The sequence below is a fragment of the Vulpes vulpes genome, chromosome X (assembly GCF_048418805.1).
Source record: "Vulpes vulpes isolate BD-2025 chromosome X, VulVul3, whole genome shotgun sequence".
Taxonomy (NCBI): domain Eukaryota; kingdom Metazoa; phylum Chordata; class Mammalia; order Carnivora; family Canidae; genus Vulpes; species Vulpes vulpes.
The window spans coordinates 1,186,051-1,212,159 of record NC_132796.1 but is presented as its reverse complement, the minus strand read 5'-3'; the positions used below and the strand labels follow the sequence as shown (position 1 = coordinate 1,212,159).

At 48.3% G+C, this 26,109-nt stretch overlaps 1 protein-coding gene across 5 annotated transcripts in view; it reads left to right on the top strand.

Moving 5' to 3' along the window:
- Window positions 1-26,109, top strand: part of DHRSX (dehydrogenase/reductase X-linked) — a 214,404-nt gene that overhangs the window by 19,636 nt on the left and 168,659 nt on the right. For 4 of the 5 annotated variants that reach the window (XR_011998211.1, XR_011998210.1, XM_072743880.1 and 1 more), the window contains exons 2-3: window positions 6,357-6,464; window positions 12,857-12,925. Coding sequence is in view for 3 of the 5 variants with exons in the window: in XM_072743880.1 (XP_072599981.1) it covers window positions 6,357-6,464; window positions 12,857-12,925 (177 nt within the window). In the remaining 2 variants the exon portion in view is untranslated. The remainder of the gene's footprint in view (window positions 1-6,356; window positions 6,465-12,856; window positions 12,926-26,109) is intronic. The other variant, XM_072743881.1, reaches the window with a different exon arrangement.

Sequence of the window (26,109 nt, the reverse complement as noted above, 5' to 3'; positions counted from 1 at the left end):
ATATTCAAGTTAAACCATATTTTAAACATTTCAAATATCTGAATATTTAACTTCATATTTTAAACACTTCAAGTATCTGAATATGTAAATTACTTAAAGAGTATTTTAAATATTTCAAGTATCTGAATAAATTAATTACTGAAACAATATTTTAAATATTTCAGATACCTGAATATTATACGTAAAATAATATCTTAAACATTTCAAATATTTGCATATTTAAGTTAACATTTTAAACATTTCAAATATTTGAATATTCAAGTTAAATAATATTTTAAACATTTCAAGTATCTGAATAATTAAATTACGTAAAGAATTTTTAAATATTTCAAGTATCTGGATATGTAAGTTATTTAAACAATATTCAAATATTTCAATACATCTGACTATGTGAATCATTCAAACAATATTTTAAACACTTCAGGTACCTGAATACGCAAATCATTTAAACAATATTTTAAATATTTCAAATTTTTGAAAATGTAAATGATTCAAGTAATCGTTGAATTTTTCAAATATTTGAATATTTAAATTGTTCAAATATTTGAAAATTTAAATTACCTAAATAATCATTGAATCTTTCAAATATCTGAATATTTAAATCCCTCAAATGGTTGGATATTTAGATTAACTTTTGAATTTTGAATATATAAATTGTTCAATAATTTGCATACATAAATTATCTAAATACTATTTTTAAACATTTCATATCTTTAAATATTTGAGCCCTGTCTTACTTCCTGTGCTGTGGTCCGCGAGCTGTCATTTTATTGCTTCCCTAGATGTTGGCCCTCGCGGAGGCATGAGGTCAACCCTGGACATTTCAGTTCTTAAAAAAGCATAATGACCCACGAGGGCTCTAAACATAGTCCGGGCCCTGGACGGGAGCTCTTTCTCCGGACGCAAAGGCCTGCACACTTCATGCCTTTGCGAAGTAAATAGGCTTCGGAGGTGCTGGTTGCTTTCGGAGGTGCTGGTTGCTGGTGCTTTGAGTTGCACGGTGGCCCCCAGAACAAATCAGGGGTGCGCTGTTGGACGTGAGGCTGCCGAGCGAGGTGGTTTGGGGATGAAAGCAGCAGACCTGAACGTTGTCCCCGAGCGGCCTCACGGTGTGTGTGTGTGGCAGCTGCTGACCTGGTACCGGCTGGTTGGTGGAGGTCAGGTTACAGCCAGCATGTCCCGAGCGCTCCCTCCTACCCGTCGTCGGTGAGCTGGCCTGTGGGACTTGGTGGCGGAACCAAGATAAAGGAAGGACGCGGGCGTGCAGAACAGAGGGTGGCGTGCAAGGTGATGCACGGTGATCCCCGCTTTGCAGCCAGGTTTGGGAGGCAGGGGGGAAGCATAGAAGGCCTCTGGGCTGGAACTGAGCTGCGTCCGGGAGATAAAATGAGTGGGGAGAGTGGCCGGCTCACCTGTGCTCCTAGGGAGCCCCTCTAGTCGGGCTGGCGTGCCCTTGCACACATGTGTGCGTGCATGTGCACCAATTTCTGGGGTTTCAATTTCTGGGGTTTCAATTGTGCCTCCCTCCCCCTCAAAAAAGATATGTTGAAGCCTTGGCCCTGGTACTTGTGAAGGGGGTCTTACTGGGAAATAGGTGCTCTGCAGATGGTCGAGATAATGGGAGGTCATGAGGGTGCGCCCTGATCCCATAGGACCGGGGTCCTAATAAGAAGAGGGGCGAGGGCACAAATATGCACAGAGGGACGACCACGTGAGGACACGGGGAGAACATGGAGTCTGCTCACCAAGGAGAGAGGCCTCACGAGGAACCAGCCCCAGCTTGTCCATCCATCCATCCGTCCACCAACCAATCATCTATCTATGCATCCATCGATTCTGTTTATCGAGCGATCCATCTATCTATCCATCCGTCATATCTGTCAATCTGTCCATCCTATCTATCCATCCTATATCTATCCATCAATCATCTGTGTATGTACGTTTGTACGTATCCACCCATCTATCTCCTTGGGTTGTGGCCTCCATGGCTTGCTTGTTCAGTGCACGTGGCAAATTCTGGGATGCGGACACAGCAGGTGCACACCCCAGCTTTGAAGGGGGTGGGACCCCCGGCGGGCCAGCCCCTCTTCCTCCCCTGCGACGGCCTTGCCTGAGGCAGCCTGGGAGCCGACCTCTGTGGGACACACGTCAGGCGTGCATTTCAGCGCACGCGTGTGCAAACTACAGCATCTGTACGTCGAAGCTGCTGTGTGCAGGCTGAGCAATCAAGAGCAAAGCCTTTACATTTGCATCCCCGTTACGGGGTGTCCACGGGGCTCTGCAGCGCCGTCTGCTTCTAAAAAATAAATGCTATGTGCGAACCAGTCGGGATTTGGAAGGAATTGAAAGCAGCTCCTGTAGAGCGGGCCCCGGAGGAGGTGGGATGCGCGTTGCAGAACATGAAGTTGACTGCGTTGATCGGGAAAGCATGGCGGGCGCACGGATGGGGGACACATTTCTGTTTGCAGGAGGTGGCATGTAGCAGATCTGCGGGGATGGGGTCTGTTTTGCACACAGGGTTGAGCCCCGACACCTCGGTGGGGAGGGAGCCCCGCAGCCTAGCTGTGGCGCTATCTTTCCTGCCCGTCCGGCCACGCGGCCCCCAGTCTTGTTTCCAGATGCTTCCTGGGCTTCCGTCCTCTTGCACCTGCTGTGCATCCTCCCTTGCACCTGAAGGATGTTCACGTGCCTCGCCCGCTGCACGCCGCTCAGGTCGTCACCTCCTGCCTCCGCTCTGGCTGCTGCAACTTCCCTCCATCGTGCACGCCTGTCCTCGGCCCCCTCCAGAGCAGCAGCTCCTGTGTGCTTCCTTGCGAGCCCTCGCGGGCCTGCCCCGGAACCGGCCCGGATGCAACCGCCAATGGCAGTGCGCAGGACCGTGCAGCGGTGGGGCCTCGGACGGCGGGGGCTGGCGTGCGTGCTCGCCTGCTCCGCGGACCTGGTGTTGGACAATGTGCGTTGCAGGGCTCACCACGGGGCAATGAGAGACACGGTCACCCTCCTTCCTGGGGCTTGCGCACGCCTCTCCAGCCCCGCAGATGTCCCCCTGGCAGCTCGGAGGCCACGCCAGCTGGCTTCCTGACCCCGACGTGTGTGTGAGGTCGGCTTTGTGCGGGAGCCGGGGCCCCGGTTGCACTGCCCCACGCCCCTGCCTGACGAATGTCCCCCAAAAGCGCATGTCTAGGACCATTGACGCGTGAGTGTTGTTTCCAGCTGCTCACAGAGGCACGTGTGTCTGTCCACGAGCCTCTATTCTCTTTCACGCTGTGGCAATCGCCGGGACGTTCGAAGCGAGTCCTGGGCTTGTGTCAGGGCAGCTCTGCTGGTGGCCTCGATGACGCGGCTCCGGGCTGCCGAGCAGAACCCGTGGGGGTGTCCCACTGCAGGGAGCGCATGTGTCTCCAGGACCAAGAAATGCTGATTCTTTATGGGAATTTTAAAGCTCTTGCGGGAATGTTCCCAGGGCCACCCGCGCCACACGAACCTCTACGTTTTGGGGCGGTCCCTGCGTTCTCCAGGGGCTCCGTCTGCCTGTGCACACGGGATGGACCCGTCTCCCGCCTGCCACGTGCCTGCCTTTGCCCTAATTCTGTGTCCTCACGTGCGGCTCACCCTCCGTCCGCCCCACCCGCACATCGTACTTCAGGTTGGCAAACGATGGTGTGCGTGCCTCCCAAGGATCCCCGTCATTTCGGTGTTTTGGGGCCAGTCCTGGTCTTCCCGTCTTCAACATATGAATTTTAGCAGAGGGAGCCCCACATTCACATCATGGCATATTTCATTTGCTATTTCAGAATAGGGGGTGGCCTTCCATCTCCGCTCGATCCATCAGTGGATGGGTTAGTGCATTACTGTAGTCACTGAGCATTCGTGGAACACCAGCCTTGCACCTGCCAGCAGGCCAGGCGGTGAGATACAGGGCACCCGTGAGAAGCTGTGTGCGCCCCGGCGACATTGGCCAAGGCGGCAGGCAGCCAAAGTGTGCAGGTCCAGCAGGTTGTTCTCACGCAGGGCAGGTGAAAGCTGCCTTGATGGTATCATGAGCACAAAGGAGCACCCCAGGGCCTGTATGTCTGAGACAAAGTCTTGACTGGGAATGGCCTCCGTGGTGCATGGATTCTTCCCAGCTGTGGAGGGGCCTCCTGCCTGGGTGCAGATGCCAGACACAGGAGCCCACAGGATCACGTAGTGCTTGCATGATGTCCCGCAGAACCATGAGCTCTTTCGGGGCAATATTCCCCAATACCATCACCGTTTACCTTGGGCTTGTGAACGCACGAGTGTGGAGCATCCCTGTGACCTTGAGAACCCCCGAACGGCCACCTTCCCCACATGACTGATGTGTTCCCACCCCATCGTGACTGCAGGTGGGATGTCTCACCTGCGCTTAGGCCACTCAAGGCTGCTGACTGTTCCCTGAGTGACTGTGGACACCAAGGATGGGCTAGGACACCCCACGGCGTGGATGTGTTGTAGGCTGTTCCTCCATGGCCCTACATGCAGGGACGTGGCTGTAGTGCGAAACGTGGGCTCCGCGATGGCGGCCCAGCTTGCATATCCAGGGCACATTCCTGGAAGTGCTTTTGTGGCATCAACAGATAAATGTGTTTCAAATTGCGCTAGATAGGGACGCCCGCGTGGATCAGCGGTTGAGCGTCTGCCTTTGGCTCCGGGCGTGATCCCGGGTCCGCGGATCAAGTCCCACATCAGGCTCCCTGCGTGGAGCCTGCTTCTCCCTCTGCCTGTGCCTCTGCCTCTCTCTGTGTCTCTCATGAATAAATAAATAAAATCTTTTTAAAAAATTGCATTGGATGTTACCCAAGGACACCCCCACACACACCCACGTGGACTTTCCTTTGCATCCCCACGCACAGTGTACGTGAGTCTCTGCTTGCCAGCACCGTGTCAGAGAAGTGTAGCATCAAAGTGTTTGCACTTTTGCCAGTCAGATGGCATCTCGGTGAGTTTTCGTGAACGTGTCTCTTATTGGGTAAAAACTCACACATCCTTGTAAGGACCATTTCATTTCGTATGTTTCCATATACAGAGTTATGTTTGCCCTTTTTCTTTATAGAGTGTTTTTTTTTTTCTTGATTTGTGAGAACTCTTTACATATCAGGAAAAATAGCCATTTGCATGTGATAAGAGTTGCGATTTTTAAATGACTTATCACTTATTTCTAGCTTTGCTTTTGGTGTGTGTGTTTTTTTTTCCCCATTTTCATAGTGAAATTTGTCTGCTTATTCTTCTCAACTTTGACCTGTGGTTATGAAGGCGTTTCATACTCTGAGGTTAAAGATAAACATATTCATGTTTTTCTTCCCCCTGCTACGTTCATTGTGTAACTTCTTCCCCTTGGTTAATTTTGATGGGCACTATATGAGGTATGGATCTAATTTTGCCTTTTTTTCCCCAAATGTCTATTTATGTGTCTCAACACCGTTGATTGAAAAGTTCATCTTTGGGGCACCTGGGTGGCTCAGTTCGTTAACCGTCCGACTCTCGGTTCTGGCTCAGGTTGTGATGTGAAGGTCATGAGATCGAGCCCACGTTGGTTTCCACCCTCAGCATGGAGTCTGCTTGAGAGTCTGTCTCCCTGTCTGCCCCCCCGAGCCCTGCTTGTGCTCTCTCGCTTGCTCCCTCTCTCAAATAAAGACATAAATCTTAAAAATAAAATTAAGTAGGGGATCCCTGGGTGGCGCAGCGGTTTGGCGCCTGCCTTTGGCCCAGGGCGCGATCCTGGAGACCCGGGATCGAGTCCCACGTCGGGCTCCCGTGCACGGAGCCTGCTTCTCCCTCTGCCTGTGTCTCTGCGCCTCTCTCTCTGTGTGTGTGTGACTATCATAAATAAATAAATAAATAAATAAATAAATAAATAAATAAATAAAATTAAGTAAAAATTTTCATCTTTGTCACCTTTATCAAATGCTCAGTGTCCCGGGGGTGGCCAGTTCCTAGAGATACCAAGCGCTTCACCCGGGAGCACGCCTCTCACATGCCAACCAGCCCGTTCAGAGCCCTCGTCCCACCAGGTCCGGGACCACACACTTGGCCACTGTCCACCCAAATCACCGCAACGCCAGGGACGCACAAGTAGGGACGGGCCCCCGTGACCCAGAATCTACTGAAATTATTCACACCAGCTCATCCTTAACCTGCTGAGCCTGCTCACCTCACCCATTTCTTCCCACAGTAAAGACTCTTGTCCACGTCTGCCTGTCCTTCGGTCCACGAGGACTCGAACCACAGTTACCGACTCTCAACTCCCGTTTTCCGTCGTGTGTTCTCTCGTGATGAATTCTTCCAAACGTGTACTCTGCCTTGAAAACTCTGATTCATTTCTTCTTCTTCTATAGTTCTGGCCCCACAACCGGAACGTGTTGCCATAGTGACCGGAGGCACGGATGGAATCGGCTATTCCACTGCGAAGCATCTGGCGAGACTGGGCATGCATGTGATCCTAGGTGATAATCGTATTTTTGGTTAATGGAAGATACCCAGTTATATCCGTGGGCAAACAGCGATTTGCTTAGGGGTGAAACAGATCTGGGAAACACCTAAGGATGTCCTTATAAGGACTCCAGCCCTACTGCGTGACAACCCACCTTAATGACCTCATTTTACCATAATCACCTTTTTAGAGACCCCCCCCTTCCAAATGAGGTCACATTGTGAGGACGTAGGGATCTGGGCTTCAACATAGGAATTTGCAGAAGATGCACCATAGCCCACTGTAGACTCTGAGCACGTGTCAACATATTGGCTTCCTCGGCAGCTGTATCCTATTGACACTACATGTTCCATTCTTCTGTTTGAAACTCTGTCTGCTCCTTATCCTGGCATCAGACTCTTCTTTGGAAACAAAGGGATTTTCTTTGCCCGGGAAAACAGACAGCTCAAATCAACCCATTCTACTTTTGTTAGTTTTCCTGGTGCATTGGGGGTAGAATTTTTAATCAGCTAGCAAAAATGATGCGGTGCACATCACCTTTGGGGAAAAAAAACACACACACACACAATACAATTCATGCTAATTATGTCCCCTATTGACATCATTTGCATTCAATTAATATCTTTCATGGTGTCCGTTTTTACAGAAATCATATTATATGTCTGGTTTTAGGGTGTTACGGATTGCTTTCACTTCAGAGTTTCTAAATAATGTTGCGTGTGGTCCTTATTCATTAATGAGTTATTTATTCCTTTCTCTCTATTTTTCCTGCGACTTTTGCCTGCCATCATTTATTGAAGGATGATTTCAGTTAAGAAGTGATCGTTGGGGCTGGGTATTTAGACATGAATGTGTTCTACTCTTTCCTGTCTCTTTACGAGCGCGGTACACAGCCAGGTTTCCCCTTTCCTGGTGCTTGGGCCCCTTTGGTGTCTACTGATGCCTAAACACACAAACCAAAATCCATAATATTGTAAACCAAATGGGGCAGCCCAGGTGTCTCAGAGGTTTAGCACCACCTTTGGCCCAGGGCGTGATCCTGGGGTCACGGGATCGAGTCCCACATCGGGCTCCCTGCATGGAGCCTGCTTCTCCCTCTGCCTGTGTCTCTGCCCCATTCTCTCTCTCTCTCTCTCTCTGTGTCTCTCATGAATAAATAAATGAAATCTTTAAAAAACATACTGTAAACCAAATGGTATTGAGATGCAGGTAGAAAAATAGATAAGAACACAAACCTGCCATGAAATCACAGACTTCATATCTTTATACGACAAATAACAGGACCTACTGGTGGGCTCAGTAGCTCCTACTGATTGGAAGCTGTGATGATCCTAAACTTTATTTTGAGACGGCTTCAGCACCTGAACTAAGCTCTGCAAACATCTCTGGTTTGTGTCGCTGGCCAAGTCACAGACCCCGCCCATACTTCTGAGTGTTGTCCACAGTCCATTGGGGGTCGGCCACCATGATGGTATTGGTTGTTGGTGTTGAAACTCACAGACCCCCAGAATTCCATGGTGGGAGGCTTTCTGGGGGGGGGGCTCTTAACCCAGATGGGGAGCCCCCAGGTCTAGCCATCGTGGCCTTCTGTTGTCCTCGGAGGTATGCTCAGCTGGTCCTTCAGTCTCATAATCCAATGGGCTCATACTTCTAAATTTGAGCTTTTTTTTTTTTTTTTCACTTTTGCAAAACATGACTCCACAATTTAAAAATTTTGTATCACATGACCCTTGCCCTATGTCATTTTTCTGAAAACGCACAGTTTCTTACAGTGATTCCTCCCTGATGGACCCATTTAGGCATTTTTCTCTCACGAGCCATGGGGGTCTGTAGAATGGTGCACATTCAAGCACTTTCAAGCTTTGGGAGGGGTTGATTACTTCCTGGTTGACCTCACTGTTCTTTTTCCTCACCAGTATTTTTTTTCTTCAGGAATGTGTCCTAGTTCCATTGTCTCAATTGATGTGGAAATGATAAAATGGTTTTTGACAAGTCCTTGCGAGGACAGTCTTTACCAATGTCCGTATCTACCCCCCTAGATGAACAGGAGTTGTTGGCAGGTGCGGGGGTCCTGCAGGACAGGAGACCCATCTGAGTGTGCACTTCCAGAGCTCCCCTTCAACTGTAGCATCCCCATGATATGTTTATTTCTCCCTGGGACCTGAGCACATCATGGAGACAAGGTGTGTGAGTGAAGGGTCTCAGGTCTCTGGGAGACAACTGCCATGTCTTGGGTTTCTGCCACCATCTGGGATGACTTGATCAAAGTGATGTCAGGAGGAGCAGTAGGTCCCCTCCGAGGGCCTGCTGGATCAGAGCTAGTGGCAGAAGTAAGCTGGTGGAGCAGGATCCTGTGGTCTGAGAACAGGTGGGGGCTGGCATCCCCCCCGTAACTTCTCTAGTGCACTTGTCTTCATCTTCTTTATTCTTTGTGAAACCAGGCAATGCTGCAATGCAAAGAAAAAAAATGGTTCCATTTCTGTGCTTTTTGCTTCAGTGTGGTGGTTTAGTCTAGATGGGTTAGGTCATGATGAGGTCTAATTGGGTAGCTCATGAGGAGGTCTAGTTGAGTGGGTCATGAGGAGGTCTAGTTGGGTTAGACGATGAGGTCTAGTTGGGTGGGTGATGATGAGGTGCAGTTGGGTTGGTTCATGAGGAGGTTTAGTTGAGTTAGGTGATGATGAGGTCTAGTTGGGTTAGGTCATGAGGAGGTCTAGTGGACTAGGTGATAATGAGATCTAGTTGAGTGGGTGATAATGAGGTCTAGTTAGGTGAGTGATGATGAGGTCTAGTTGGGTTAGGTCATGAGGAGGTCTCTAGTGGATTAGGTGATAAATGAGATCTAGTTGAGTGGGTGATGATGAGGTCTAGTTAGGTGGGTGATGATGAGGTCTAGTTGGGTTAGGTCATGAGGAGGTCTCTAGTGGATTAGGTGATAATGAGATCTAGTTGAGTGGGTGATGATGAGGTCTAGTTAGGTGAGTATGATGAGGTCTAGTTGAGTGGGTGATGATGAGGTCTAGTTGGGTTAGGTCATGAGGAGGTCTCTAGTGGATTAGGTGATAAATGAGATCTAGTTGAGTGGGTGATGATGAGGTCTAGTGGATTAGGTGATGATGAGGTCTAGTTGGGTGGGTGATGATGAGGTCCAGTGGGTTAGGTGATGATGGGATCTAGTTGAGCAGGGGATGATGGGATCCAGTTGGGTTAGGTGATGATGAGGTCTAGTAGGTTAGGTGATGATGAGGTCTAGTTGGGTTAGGTCATGAGGAAGTCAGGTTGGGATTAGGTCATGCTGAGGTCTAGTTGAGTGAGGAGCGAGCAGGTACTGCAGACACAATGCAGTGAAAGCATGTGAGGAGGCACCTAGCACCCATGCATCGGAGGACTGGAGCCCCAGCTCTCTTGTTACCTCCTCATTTAGGTGATGTTTCCTGAGCACCAGAAACAGTCCTGCGAGCACCAAATTTCTCCTTTTCTTGAGTTAAACAGAGTAAGCACCACCTGTGCTCCTCACCCTCCTGCATCTTCTTTCCCACTGAGCTTCTGATGTCTGCATGGGTCACAGTTTGACCCCTCTCAGGCAGTCCAATCAAGCATGAATCTTCCTTCCTCCCTGAGTCCTTCAGGGCATAATTGTGTATGCTCTGAGAGGGACAGTTTTTCATTTTGTGTGACAGTTTGCTAGAAGGCCACTTAACGAAATATTATCACTGGACACTTTAATATAAATCTCACATTAAATACAAACTAAGAGATGTGTATATTCAGTTTCAAATTTTCCAATCCCAAGTCCATTAATGTTTAAAGAATACTCCATTACTTGCTAGAGAATTGGGAAGGGAACCTGGATCCAACCCAAGCACATTAATAGTGCTATAAATACATTAATTATTAAATTTCTCATCTGCTCACGGTGTCTTCGTTCTTATAGTCGCAAAATACTGTTTTGGTGGAGGATCTTTCTTTGTAATTCTTCATGAACAGCCATCGAAGGTTGAGACCAGGGGCTAGTAAATTTTTTTTCTGGTGTGGACCAGATAATAACTATTTGCCTAGGTGTGTCTCTCAATGATCAACTCTGCCCCGATAGCGGGAAAGCATCATTGTCAATATTTAAAGCTACAGTCATGGCCATTGTTCAAATTTTTATTTTTTTTATTTTTTATTATTTTTTTTACATCAGGCAGATCCTGAGATTAGGCACTAGCTTCCTAGTTTGCTGGCTCTGGTTTGGGTTCAACATCTTTAAAACTTTGCCCCCCACAAAAAGCATGAGCCGAAGGCAGATCCACTGTGCTTGTGCCCACCTTCCATCCTGGTCAAGTGCTGTCTCTTACGCAATATTTGCTCAGTAAATGTAGGGAAAACTCTAGTGATTGCGTAGGGTCAAGGTTCCATGTCCAGCTCTGGGGAGCCAGCTGATAAAGATGACCTTTGCCAAAAAAAAGTGCCTGTGTCCCTACCTCTAATACAATGCCTTAGGGAGAGTATGAGCTGCCCGTTAGGGGGAGTGGTCACCATGACCAGTTTCCTCTGCTGGTTTGATGCCCTCTTGCTTCCTCTGGCCATTTATATCTTTTTTTGCAAACATGGAGCATCTCTCCTAGTTTGTGCAAGCTTCCACCAGGCCACCCTTGATGCAGAAGGGTGGCCTGGTAATGGGTGCTTATTGAATATTTTAAAATCGCACAGGATTTCAGAAATAAGCTCATGCATGTACATAGCCCCAACTCAAAGAAAGGTGAGTTTTATTTTATTGTCTTTGATGCCTACAACACTGAGAGATGGAATACAATTTTCTGGTTATCCCTGACACGGCATCCTGCCTGGCTGTGCACCCCGCCACGCAGGGCGACTCTTGGAGCAAAAAAATCTAACAATTGTGTAATAGCGTCTATTCTTGAAGGGGGCCCCAGGTGGGAGGGTCACGCAAGCCAGCCCTTCCCCCTTGTGACCTGGCCCTCCCAGGCCAGGTGTCTCGCCTGGTGTCCTCATGCCACCTGTCAGTTCTCGGGGCTCTGGGGGCTTCACACCCACATGTGTGTTCCTCAGATGCCAGCTCTAATCCCCTTCTGCGGAAGCCCTCCCATGACTCACCCGTGCAGGGAGTCTCAGGGTTGGCTCACCCCGCAAAGGATCTGAAAATCTGCCTCAGGTCCAGTTGTTCGTGATGGCGTATGGGAAGACGGGATCTCCTGAGCTTCTCCCCCGAACTGCAGCCCCTTGTGGCACGCCTTAAAATTAGGACTGTGTGCTCAGGGACACAGTTGGGAAGCAACACGCCTTCCTCCAAACATCAGTGCACATTCATCTAGTCAGACATTAAGAAACCTGTTTCACTATTTCAACCCCCAAATTTCATAGTCTTTTTTTTTTTTTAACAGTGATGTCCCTCACGTATGAAACACTCTTTGCCTTTCTTCTAAACTCAACAACCACCAGAGCCATTTCTCTGCCGGTTTTTACAGAGTCAGGGATAAGGAAATGGGAAATCCCAAGTATGGAGTTTTTATGGGTTTTTATGGAGTTGTGGATGAGGAAATGGAAAATCCCAAATATGGAGTTTTTATGGGATTTTATGGAGTTGTGGATGAGGAAATGAGAAATCCCAAGAATGGAATTTTTATGGGTTTTTATGGAGTCATGGATGAGGAAATGGGAAATCCCAAGTATGGAGTTTTTATGGTTTTTTATGGAGTTGTGGATGAGGAAATGGGAAATCCCAAGTATGCAGTTCATATGGTGTTTTATGGAGTTGTGGATGAGGAAATGGGAAATCCCAAGTATGGAGTTTTTATGGTTTTTTATGGAGTCGTGGATAAGAAAATGGGGATCCCAAGTATGGAGTTTTTATGGTTTTTTATGGAGTTGTGGATGAGGAAATGCGAAATCCCAAGTATGGAGTTTTTATGGGTTTTTATGAACTCATGGATGAGGAAATCCCAAGTACATAGTAGGAATGTCCTATGATCATTTTATAGCTCAGACCACCAGTGAGTGGGAGGAGCTGAGTGTCCGCTAGAAGTTTCTTAGCAAGGTCTATATCTGCTCTGACCTTCCCACCAACATTTTGTTGCTTAGGCTCCTCTTGGCTCCCCCACCCTGACCCAGCCACCCCCCATGTTCATTGTGCCACCAGGTGCCTGACACCCCTGTAATCATCAAAAGGGGAAACTTCATACAAATGCATCCTTCTCACCGATCCAGGCTAGAGGAGAGGCTTTGGCGATAGGTGGCGTTGGCCACAACTGCCCTGACGGCCCCTTTCCACCCCATGGCACGATGGGAAACCGTAAAGAGATCCCTCTGGGGTTATGTTTTGCGTCTCAAGACAACATTTTGTCATGCTCAATAATGTCTGAACAACATTCCCACCGATCCTATCTTTTCTTTTCCTTGTAGCTGGAAATAATGACAGCAGTGCCCCGGACGTCGTGAGAAAAATACAAGAAGAGACTTTGAACGACAAAGGTACTGCTCGCCAGCCGAGCGGCTGTTTTCCTTGGTCTGAGTGTGTGTTTGTGGCTGAGCCCCGGAACCCGGTGTGGGACCTGGGATCGCCAGCACGGGGGGTGGAGGTGGCACTCGGGGGGCAGGGGCTGTTTCTCCCTCTGGTGCGTTTCTTTTGGAGATTTCCGGCCCCCGCTGGCGAGAGACGAATGGCAGTAACCGTGTCCCCGGGAGAGCGTTGCTGTGTAGGCGGCTCCTGGGGAACGTGTTGGGAAGCGCCGCTCGTTCTTGTCTCTCGTTGTCATCCCGTGTCCATCTGCAGGGCTGCAGGCCCTCTGCGGCATGTCTTCATGCGGGAACCGTGGGAGGCACCTGCCAGCAGGTGCTTCTGCTGGTTGCTGGTTCTTGACTGGAGATCATTCAAACAGGGATGTGTTTGGCTCCACCCTGCTCTGTCGCAAACCCTGTAGCGCTTGCTCTCTCTCCTTGTTCACCCCGAGCCGTGGACACCTGCGTGTTATATCTCTCCTGCTTGCCAGTGCTCCTGAGTGCCTTCTGAGCCCTGCTCCTGGGCCTTATGTGTAAAGAAACAAGATACAGGGCTCCTGGCTGGCTCCATCGGGGAAGCGTCTGCCTTCAGCTCCGGTTATGATCCCAGGGTCCTGGGGTTAAGCCCGCATTCGGCTCCCCACTCCCTACAGAAGTCTGCTTCTCTGTCTCCCTCTGCCCCTCCCCCTACTCATGTGCACTCTCTCTCTCAAATAAATAACAGAAAAAGAAAACATGCACATGACCATCTTGGACTGGCTCCAACCAAGATGGCGCCTTGAGCATGTCCCATGTGCTGGGGCTTCCCCTGTCTGATCGTATGGTGGATCTTCTTCTTCGTCTTCCCTTTTTTTTTTTTTTTTTTAAAGATTTTATTTGTTTATTTTGAGAGAGAGAGAGAGAGAGCATGAACAGAGGAGGATGAGAAAGAGAGGGAGAAGCAGATTCTACACTGAGCATGGAACCCAACATGGGGTTCAATCCCATGACCCTGAGATCATGACCTGAGCCAAAACCAAGCATCAGATGCTTAACTGGGTGAGCCACCCCAGCGTCCCAATGGTGGTTCTTCTTAATAGGCCAGAAGAGAGCGAGCCACGGATGGCAGTCAAGTCCAGTTAGCGTCTGTCCCATGGAGCCCTTATTATCTATCTAGGTCATACAGTGCCGCCACGAAACTTGCCATTTCACCCTGTCCGCATGGCTGGGGGGTGTCCTGGGTGCCTCCCACCTTTGTGACATGATCCCTTTGATCCTGGGACACAATAGGCAGTGGTTTCCCCGGAGCCCAGAGCTGGTTCCGCTCTTTGTATGACGACAGGTGGCTGTTGCAGACGGGAGCCGATTCCTTCCACCACCTGCCCCGCACAGAAAATGGTCATGATACGTGATCTTTGTCCCCTGTCCCCATTTACCATGGCTTAAGGAGGTGGTGTTCTCCAACACGCTTGTGTTCCCAGCCCCGCAGCATCACGACGAGTATGTTACAAATACAGATGCCCAGCCCTGTGAGGAGTCACACCCTCTAAGGATGGGCCCAGAAATCTGCATTTCCATCTGGTTGACCCCTCACAGTCCCGCTATTTTGAGACTCAAAGAGGAGTCTCATGGGAAACCGCCAAATCATGTGTTCTTTGAGACTTTTGAAACATTCCGAATGTATTTTTTAAGAAAGGACAGTTTGCCAAAACTTGCTAAGGCAAGTTAGGCTACAGCCTAAGCAAGGAGGGAGTAAGTGTTCGTGACGTTTGAGAGCTTCACACCTACTCACAAACCCATAACCAGTAGCCCTGTTTGTCGGGGGAAAGAATGTTCTAGAAGCCCTGTCTGACATTAGAAATGACTAATGCTGGTTCCTGTGCTGTGTGTTGAGATTGAGCTGTGGGCATGGAAAGGCCATGCATTGAAGGGACGGTTCTGTGTCTGCATGTCCGCGCTGGAGGGGAGGCCACCGAGGGTCTTGGGTCGGCAAGGCAATGACTCATGATCGCAGGATGGCGTGCTCACTTCTGACAGCGGTCACCCGCCTCTCGTCAGCTGATGGTGCCTCCTGCCGTCGGCTCCTGTTTCTTCTTTCCCGTCAAATGCCACAAAGCTGATGCACCGAATTAGTATCTGGGAGATCCGGGCAGTACGACGGATAACCCTTTGGGTGCACCCCTGCGGGCCCTAGAGCGCCAGCCCATCTCGATGCATGCTGCACCCCCTTCCTGCCTCCCACTCCTGGGCATCTCCATTTCCGAAAGGGGCAGACCCTCTCTGTGTACAAGAAGCATGGCTATGTGTCCTTGGTGAGGGCATCTGACCCTACTTTGCTTTGTCCTTTCCGCTTCTTAGGACAGAACCGACAGATGCCCCGAGGGTTGTCACCGGTCTTGGGCTTAGCCTGGCCTGGGAGTGGACGTGCAGGGCTGGGAAGGTGTCTGGCCCCGGGCTGGGTGAGCCCTGAGGTGTGCAGCATGGGTATTCCAAGTCAAGAACCTATTCATGGCGGTTGCCTGTGTCCACTGTGACTGAATGGGTCTGTGGAGGGTGGGGGGGGAGGTCTGAGCCAGACACACACACACATTTTAAGTGAATCTTGGCTGCATTGAATTAAACAAGAAAGTAACACTATTAGTTTTATATTAGAAGTGAGTGAGTGGAGCAGTTGGTCAGTGCAGGGCCCCTTCCGCCTGCTGTGTCAGGGGGACGATGCTGGGGCTTGGCTGGATGGGGGTAGTTGGGTGGTGGATCTTGAACAGACTTGCACTTTGGCTGAATCTGCATCCAGCCTTGGGGGCCCCCCAAGGACGCCATCCCGGGAGCCCCAGGGCTGCTCTCTGTGCCATGGGACAACAGGTATACCAGCAGCTCCTGTGGGCACCTGCTGGGGGAGCTGCGTCTCCCCGTCCCTTGGCCGCCGCCCGTCCGTCAGCAGCCCTCCTTCCTCTCAGCACATCTCCCTGTAATCAAGTCTAGCTCGGGATGCTCTCCAGAGCTGAGCTCAGCTGCAGACGCTTCTCTCCACACCAGCGTGCACCCACCAGAGCCTCCGAAATTCTTGCCCACACACCCCCAGTAACGCAACTTGGCTTGGCGCCTGTGTGAGCCACACTTATTATGGATTATGGCTCTTCTGTGATTTCTGTGTTGGGTAATTGTCTCTCGGTTCTGCAGTCTTTGTCTTTTTTTTTTTTCTTTTTTGAGCAAGCAAGCACACATTGTAACATTAGTGTAGTTAACTGTCAGAACACAATGATTTCTCAATGCCTACCACCACCTCTTCTCGGGACTCAATCTAAGTAAAAAACAAAAACAAAAACAAAAACAAAACAAACAACCAAAAAAACCCAGAAAACCCAACTAATGCTTAAATGCTTCATCCTCCTGAGGTTCTGGAACTTTCTGCCTTTGAGGTCATGGTCGGTCGAGACCCTACTTTGGGCTGGGGTGGGAGGCTGCCCACGTCCCAACCTTCAGGTGATTGAGCTCTTGGAAGGACAAATTTATGAGTGTTTTCAGGAACGGAGGCGATATGGCTCATCTCTCAACTGAGCCATTTTCCAGGGATAAGAGTTTCAGTGCCTTGTCATCCTGTATCCATGGCGCCACCAAAATCCTTATTGTTCTTGAGTAATAACTGCTGAAGAAAGCCATCTCTTTTGGAGCACCTACTCCTGCTTATCTAGGACCAAAATCAATAAATAAAATACAAAATAGAAGTACAAAACCCAACACCACCACAAAAACAAGTCACAGAGGTAACAGGGTCCCAGTGAGCATGAGCACAAACGGGAAAAGAGCATTGAAATACTCTTAAAAGTACTTAGAGAAGGTATTTCTGTTTTGCACGTTAGCCATAGACTCTCACAAGCTGTGAGAATTCCCTAATCCTAAATCTTCCGCGTGGCGATCCCATTGGAAATACAACGTCTGTGATCTTATCAAACAGGCTTTGCTTTGTGCTCTTGAGAAATAGCTTGTTGACCAGTTTCCATCTTCCCTGACATCATTCCGCCAGCAGTAGCTCATCCGTCTTTACTGGGAAGAGGGGCCAGCTGTTTGATTCACGGGCTTTGGCTTAGGTATTACGTCCAAAAAATCGCTTTCGTTGAAAGAGACCTTTTCCTGCACCCGGAAAAGTCAGTTGTGTTGCCCTTGCCGGCCAGACGGTTTCAGCTTAGAAATACATCTTTGAACTATAATGTTTGGATTATCCAACTGGCTGTAGAATATTTTAATTGGTCATGGAAGCAAAAAAAAAATATGCTATGATGTCAGTTCAATGTGCATTATGGGAATAGGTAACAGCGTCCCCGGATCGCCATCTACTAGTGTTCGTCATCCGAGGGAGATTCAGATCTCGAATGTAGACCTACCGTGAGATGAGTAGACACCTACCATGTTTCTTCTTCTCGTAGACACTCTGATTCTGCAGAATGGTCCTTCTGGAGCTTGGTCCATTGGGACAACCTTGAATGAGTGTTGATTGCATGGATCTCTTGCTTCTGCCCACCGGGTATCCTTTTTCTTTATGGCGTAGAGTTCTCAATGCCCCATTCCTACGGTGGAGCACTGGATGGAAGTTTGTTGGCCAACAGTCAGTGATACCCCAAGAGTAGTCTCAACAATATTCTGCACGTACATTCAGGTCTGCCGTATACTCAAGACGCCTTGTCTTCCTTACTTAACATAAAATAGCCCTTGTTGATGTAAATTTTTCCAACTTGAGTCCTATTTTATTTTTTTACCCTTCAGTTTTAATTCAGTGTCCTGGGTTGGGCAATAAGCAGCCACGCTGGCTAGCTAGACGACAGCCAAGCAGACGGACAGACACCTGGTTTCCTGTGGGTAATTAGAAGGTTTAGAAGGTCACCGTGTCTTTTCTGAAGGCATTGGAGGAGTCGCTCAGCACTTTCTGAAAATTTAATCGGCTATTATAGGTCTCACCTTGTTCCTTACATTAAAGGCTCCTCATCTCTCAGGCTTGCAACGATTAATTTTAACCTTTTGAAACACTAGCAAGGTGAGTTCTATGAGAGAGGGCAATTGTCTGCCTGGTTTCCTTAGCGCCTCTATAAATACCTGGAGGATTTAAAAAAAAATCCCACGAGAAAGAATTTTCATCCTCAGAGCGCCTGCCTCGTTCTGCTTCCCCCACCAATAATTTATGGACTATTTTCACGGCCCATAGTGTCATCGGCCGTTCTGTTTCTGCTTTTCCCCTGGACACGTCTCAAGTGGTTCCTTCGAAGACATCTCAAGATGCTCTGTGCATCTAAGCTATGTGATGCGGCATCACGCACGTGTAACCGTTTCAAAAAATTATTCTAGAAACGTTCCTTCCGTAGTATTTTTCCCTTCTGGGGAACTGAAGTAGAGACTTCAGTTGCTGTAAAATAGAAGCATACGGTAAGAAAGGGTTGGTTTTTTTTTTTTAACAATAAACTGGAGTGTTCTGTAAAGATATTTTACACACAGCATTAAGACCCAGGGATAGGGCCGCACGTTCTCAGTGACACATGGTTCTCAGCAGACAGAACCGAGCGTGTTCCCGAGTGAGAAATCCCTTAGGTCCCCCTGCTAGCCGATGCTGTAACCCCTTACAGGCAGGAGAGTCTTTGTGAGGTACTGTAATGCCTTGGACATAAATATTTATATTTCCTTTATTTGCAGGTTTTATCTTAAAGGCTCTTCTCGTGGAATCACATTGCACTCCCTGCAGAGAGCAGGTGTGAGAGCTGCATGATCCCAAGTGTTTATCCACAGATGAGGTGATCCCTTTGTATCCCCATCTTCCCCTGTGGCCCCCAGCCCCCCCCCCCCCATAGATGCAGGTTTCCATCTGGGGCTGTTTCACTTCTTCCTCATAAAATCCTGCGAGCATTTCTTTAACTGTGAGTCTGCTCATCTCAAGTTTCCACACCTTTCCTTTGTCTGAAAATGTCGTTACTTCGCCTGTGTTTATTGCAAGGTATTTTCCGTGGATACAGAATTCCAGATTGAGGACATTCACTGGCCTCCAGGATATTATTATTATTATTTTTTAAGATTTTATTTATTTGTTCATGAGAGACACAGAGGAGAGAGAGGCAGAGGCACAGGCAGAGGGAGAAGCAGGGTCCCTGCAGGGAGCCCGATGTGGGACTCGATTTTGGGACTCAGGAATCACGCCCTGAGCCCTACCCCTGACCCCACGGTATTAAAGTTTTTTTGACATGGATCTTTATCATTTAGGATGAGAAGTCAGCTATAATTATTATCAGTACTTCATGAATATAAGTGTCTTTTTCCCATCTCTTCTGTTTTCAGAAGTTTGAGAATATGCATAAGTGTGGTTCCTATTTCTTCCTATGTTTATCCTGCTGGGGTGTAAAAGGCTTTCTATATCTGTGACTAGTTGGGCATGATAAAATTTAGAGAATTTTCAGTCATTTTTTTATAACAATGTTATCTGCTCTGTTCTTTCCATCTTGTTCTTATGAGTCTGCAATTACACGTACGTTAGATAGCGTGACGCCGTCTGGCATCTCATGGAGCACTGTTCATTTTATCCCAGCTTTTAAAAATTTTGCTCTGCGCTTCAGTTTGGATAATTGCTGTTGACCTACCTCAAGTTTACCGAATTGTTTTTTTCAATTGTGTCTATTATGCTAAAAATTTTTTTTTTTTTATTTGAAAGAGAGAGAACACATGTGGGGGCAGGGGAGCGGCAGAGAGACAGCGACAAGCAGACTCCCTGCTGAGCAGAGAGCCTGATGCCAGACTTGATCCCAGGACCTTGGGATTGTGACCTGAGCCGAAATCAGATGCTTGACTGACTAAGCAACCCAAGTGCCCCTATTATACTTTTAATCCCATCATTGGATATTTAAAAATATATTTTATTTCTCTATTCATGAGAGACACAGGCAGAGGGAGAAGCAAGCCTCCCTGCGGGGAGCCAGATGCGGGACTCGATCCTGGGACGCCAGGATCATACCCTGAGCTGAAGGCAGACACTCAACCAGGGACTTGACGCCCATCTGTTCTTGTAGGCTCCTTAATAGATACTAGTTATTTTGAAGTCCTGTCTGCGAATTCTAACATCAGCGTCATCTCTGAGTCTGTTTCTATTGTTTCTTTTCTCTCTTGACAGCAGGTTATGTACATGTTGTTCTTTCTTTGCACGTGAAGTTATTTTTGTTGTGTATTAAACACCGTGACTGATCCATGGCGCAGACTTTGGGTTCCGTTGTCTAACTCTGAAGAACGTTGAGTTTTGTAGCAAGCAATGGTAAGACTTGCTGAATACCTATATCTTATGGAAGCCCAGCTGCAGGTCTGGTTGTCATGAGTCTATTTCATTGTTGCCCTCGGGCCTTGGACGGAGCTCTTAATGTTGAGACACAGCCCTTTCTTCAAAGACATAGACCATCTCAGGTTTCAGGTGAGAGTCCAACGTGCTTGCCAAACCCTTCCAACTTGGCAGGACTTAAATGTCATCGTGTCTCCCCAGCACCAGGCAGCGGCTGAAATTTCTCTGCTCACCTTTCACCCTTCCAGCTGTTGTTTGCTTCTGAGCTCCTTAGTGTCTCAAGTTGGAGCCTTTGAAATTCAGTCCTCAGCCAAGGGGTGCACAGGAGTTTCTACTCATATTTTGGTGCTCTGCTCCCCAACCCCCAGGCCTTTTGGTTTTAGGATTGTACCTGTTGATTCCAACTGCCCTAACAGCCCCAAACTTTGACCACTGACCTCTTAGCCCATCTATTTATTATGTTCTGCTCAAGCTCTACTCCTGCGCACCTTTCAGTTTTGGCATTGTACTATCAATTCCAGGTGCCCCAATAACCCTAAACTCCGATCTTTGACTCCTCGGCGCCTCTGTTTACCGTTTTCTGCTTGAGCTCTGCATCTGTGCACGTTGCAATCTGAGAAGTACCCTGTAAGGGTGGGGAAAGCGATCAATGAGAACTGTCTTTTGCAAACCAGGATTTGTGGTCACTCTCTAATAAGCTAGCGAGGTTACAATGAGGAGCCCGAGGAAAAGAAACCACTACACTTCTGTATGGTAGCAATTGCCATAAGCTGGGAAACAGCCAACATTGGTGGATACTTGCTATGGACCAGCTACTGTTGTAAAAACCTTTTACATGCGTCAATTCACGTGTCCTGCCCTTTGAGGTAGGTATTATCACTATATGCATTTTCCAAATGGGATCATAAGGAGTTTAGGGAAGTTGCTCGGCTTCATGCAGTTTATAATAAGTGGAGACGTTGGAAATTTGAACTCAATCTCCAGGAATGAACTCAGAAATAAGTGAGATCCTTGGGGATGGGGGGGCGGGGATGCTGCTCCATCCCCCAGCAGGGAAGTGGAAGGGAAAGAAATTGGCAGGTAGAAGTTGAGTTGGGTGTCCATCGTCCAGGGTGTTCTAGGAACACTGGTTTATATAGTGTAGTGTGTTCTGTCCCCAGGAAGACCTGTTACACACACACCTGGCTTGTGCATAGAGGATGTGCTGTGAGTGCACGTGTGTGTGAGGCCAAAGATAGCATCCCATGCTTCCGTCAGTGGGACAAAATGATGGCAAGAAAGTCATGGTGGTGACTTTCATAGGAAAGTCATGGACCACTCTTCATATCAGTAGGAATCGGTAGAGGGAACCACATGCTCCCCAAGGACCCTGGAAATGCCCAAGGGCTGCAGAGTGTTCTAGAGTCTTCACGACCCAAGACAAGGGCGTGAATCCTTCAAATCCAGAGCATCACCTCAGGAGGAAGCACGACACAGCTGCTGCTTGGGTTCTGTGTACATATCTACCAAGCAGCATGAGATCCTGCTTTCCATTCCGCCTATAACCTCTCACTTTTCCATGTTCTATGTTGTTGGACATATTTCTCTCTTTTTTTTTTTTTTATTTCTCTGTTCCTAAATAGAAGTCCTTATTTTTATGCCTACCTACTCTTCCATTGTGGAGATAGACCAAATTATTTACCTGATTTCCTATCAATGCACTTTATTATTACTATCGTATAGGCTTGATGTCCTTGTATTTGTATCCTTGAGTGCTTTTTCAAGTTGCCCTTGAGATGTATTCTGAGAACCAGAATGAGGAGTAGAACGGGTGTGGAATGCATGTTGGCAGGTGGCTCTCCAGGACGCTGGCACCAATCATGGCTGTCCCTTCTCCCCCGCCATGTGTTTTCATGCTGAATTGCTCATCTGGGTGATGGTTAGTCTACTTGATGAAGCTGTGTTGGCCTGAAGAGGGCTGGCAAGGGTGAAATGCACCCAGTTGACATAGGATGTGCATGTCGCAATGCCTTGCTTTGGGAGCTCTAGGTAGAGATGTCTCTCTGCCTGGGTTATCTGCCCACCCGTCTCCGCGTGCTCTGAGCTAGCCTTCTGAACCTGGAGCACCCCCACTTGGCAGGCCACACCTTGAGGTTGCTTCAGCCTTTTTCTCCTTCCCTAACGTATATATCCTCACTCCACAGCCTGGAACATGCTGATAAGCCCTGGGCTTGGACGGGGAGGGCTTTCTGTGGGGTTTCAGTGCTTGGCGTGCCTGTTCCTCAGTCACTTATATCATTGCCATCCCAGGCATGGGCTTTACCCATCATCAGTCACCTGCCCTGACTCGTCCTTTGTTTTGAGTACTTAATTGAGGCTGCGTTTTTCACCCGTCCAGTGCTGGGGAGGTGATGGAGAGGTTGATGTGATAGCCCAGGACAACAAGGATTTCCTTAACTTGTCATCTTGTGACGGCTTCCTCTCTGTGGTCGTCCCAAGTGCACTTGACTATAAGAATTTCACCTTACAGAATGACCCTTCCTACTCAGAGAAAATTCTGTATGTCCTCTGCTTGTAAGATTAAAGGTGAGAATGCACTTTCAGAACTTCCTTTTGGGAAATGAGTCACAAGAAGGCTTCCTACCTGTAACACCCATTCTTTCTTTGTACCTGGGGGTGGGGAGAGGACATCACCGTGCATGATTGCATCACCATGCATGATTGCTCACCTGGCCACTATGGAATCTCTACTTTTATTACCACCCCCCCCAAAAAAAATTTGACGTTAAATTTTTTGTGGAATTTTAGGCTTATAGAAATTTGAGCATAGAACAGGAAATACCCAACCATGTGCCCCCACAGCTTTGCAGATTATTAACATCTTGGCCACAATCAATGAGCCAATATGGAGACATTATTATTAATTGTTATTGATAATGAAAGCCCATTGTTTACATTAGGGCCACTCTTGGTGTTGTGCATTCTGTGGGATTTGGACAAATGTACGGTGACGTGGATACACCATTATGATGCCAAACAGAATCATCTTACTGCCCTAAATATCTTCTGTGCTTGACCTGCTCATCCCTCCCCGCTGAACCCCTGGCAACCACAGCTCTTTTTACTCTCTTCATGGTTTTGCCTTTTCCAGAATGTCCTAGAGCTGGAATCATAGCGTATGTAGTATTTTTCAGACTGGCTTTTTTCACTTACTCATATGCATTGAGGAATCCTCCCTATCTTTTCATGCCTTTGTCAGGTTTAATCTGATCAGTAGTGAAATGAAATAGAGAGGCCAGGCAAAAGTTGGTCGGGACAGGCTTTTAACGGGGGAGGTTCTGCAGGGGAGGGAGAGAGCGGGGAAGTCGCGCACAGGGGAGTGCAAGCGGGCTTTTTTTTTTTTTTTTTAAGAATTTATTTATTTATTCACAAGAGACAGAGAGAGAGAGAGAGAGTGAGAGAGAGAGAGAGGCAGAGACACCGGCAGAGGGAGAAGCAGGCTCCATGCAGGGAGCCTGACATGGGACTGGATGGATCCTGGGAGCCACCCAGGGATCCCTGCAAGGGGGCTTTTTAAGGGGGGTGGAGTAAGGGGTTGGGTATCTGTAGGGGATGATAGGTATTAGGCATATTACTGGTGAAGTCAGCATGGAACAATAACAGCCCATGCCCTTATATGGGGTCAGAGTAAGGTACAGTTCAGGTTTTCTGCATAGACTCAGGCTCCCCTGATGATGATGATGACGATGACATCTCCTCGGTGGTCTGCTGCTGATAGGAAAGTTCAAAGTTGGGGGCCACAGGGTGGGGGATTTGCCACCATTTTGTTGGTGCCTCCCGATCCCCCTTGATCCTGCCGGCCCAACAGTCTTGAGGGCTCATTTCTTTTAGCGCTGAATCTATATTTTTATTAAGGACAGACTGCCCTCTATACAGGATTCTGAATGCTCATGAATAAGCATGAATAAGCAAAATGCACAGACATAGCTAGGCAGCAGGGGGTTTACACAGAGGAGGATGAGCAGCCATGCACGGTGTTTCCACTTTGTGAAAATCCAGCTCCTGTGTTACCTCGAAGGATGGTTAGGATCAGGGTCAGAGTGAGGTTCAGGGTCAGTATCAGGGTCAGGATTAGGGTCAGGGTCTTGGATTGCCATTAGGGTTGGTAAGGGGTAGGATCTGGGACAGTGTCTAGTGTTAGTGTTAGGGTTAAGGTCAGGGCTAGGGCCATGTTCAGGGTCAAGGTTAATGTGAGTTAAGGATTTAGATGTTGGGGGTTGATGTTAGAATTTTGGTTTTTCTTATGGTTTTGGCCAAGGTCTGTATCAGGATCAGGGTTGAAATGAGGATGAGGCTCAGGGTTGGGGGTATAGTTAGGATGAGGTTAGGGTGGAGGTCGCGGTAGGATTCGTTTTTGGTGATTGTAAAGTTGCAGGTTAGGGGTTGCAGGTGCCCCAGTTTGTCAAAGTCTGATCGCATTTTGGGGTGAATCTGCCTGGAGGGCATGCTCTTCCTGACAGCCTATCCTATACGTCCCATAAGATATACGTCTCATTACTGAGTACCAAGCACCTGCCATGCACCCCTGTTTTGCAGAAATGCCATCTGCGCTCTGAGTTTATTTCTCTCACGTCTCCGGGTGGGCTGGGCAGAGGGGATCCCCATTCCTCCACAGCCACAGCCCCCCACCCCCCTGGGAGTTTCTGATCTGGCACCGTGTTCTCTGCAAACAGAACCTGTCGGGATCACATCGTCCTGTCTCCGTGTCAGCAGTACTGAGGACAGGGTTGTTTTACAAGTTAATTACCCAGAAGATTAAACGGGTGGTTTTAGCAGGGCCTATTGTATGCACTATTTAACAGATAAGAAGTAATGAGTGTCGTTCAGACAGTCACAAGGTGGCTTTGTCAGCTCAGCCAGAGCGCCTTATCCTGCCTGCCTTCTGGCATGTGGTCTGTGTGACCCAGAACTCGGGTTGCGGGTGGCGGTGGGGCATCTGACGGTCACGTGGAGCCCATCCTTGATGGGCCTTCTCCCACCCCAAGAAAGAGACACCCCACTCTCACAACAAATGCCCCCCACCCCGTACAACGTTTATCAACTGCTCCTTTCCTGCTATATGTCAGCCTCTCCCATCCAGGTCTCTCCAACCTGTCCCTTTATTCCGCAGACACCTCCCTAGTCTGCTTTGGCTTTGAAAACTATTAAGTACCATTAATAAAGCTTTGGTTTCTGAAATGGCAGCGAGGTGTCAATTTGGGGCTCTTTGCTCTGTTTCTCACACTCTACAGTCCCCGTGTGCCTCCGACGGGGGGATGTGCCCTAGATGGTGCCTGTAAGGGGCTGATGAAAGTTCCCCACTGAGGTTCCCCTTGCTTAAGGCAAGCTGACCTCCGTTGCTCAAAAGAGCAAGGCCTCAGACCATGCACTGCATCGTTTCCTGCTGCTAGAGATTTCCAGGTATAATTATCATTTTCTTAGGCAGTGGTGGGGTCTGGGCATGTTTGAGAGCCTCAGTGAGGTTGCAGAGGCATTTGAGAAGGTACTAAGAATGACTTGTAGATGCTCCTCTGGGCTGATTAATGGCCTTCAAGAAGATAACATCAATGGATGGATGGATGGGTATGGATGGATGGATAAATGGCACATGGTCCATGCATAGAATGGAATATGACTCAGCCTTGAAGAGAAAGGATGTTGTGCACCTGCCAAGATGTGGATGGACCTTGAGGACAGGACACTCAGTGACATAAACCAGACACAGAAGCCCAAATCCCGTGTGATTCCACATATATGGGGTTCCTAGAGGAGCCCTATCCATAGAGACAGGGAGTAGGTGGTGGGATCAGGGGCTGGGACGGGGATGCCAAGTTAATATATCCTGGGGACAGAGCTTCGG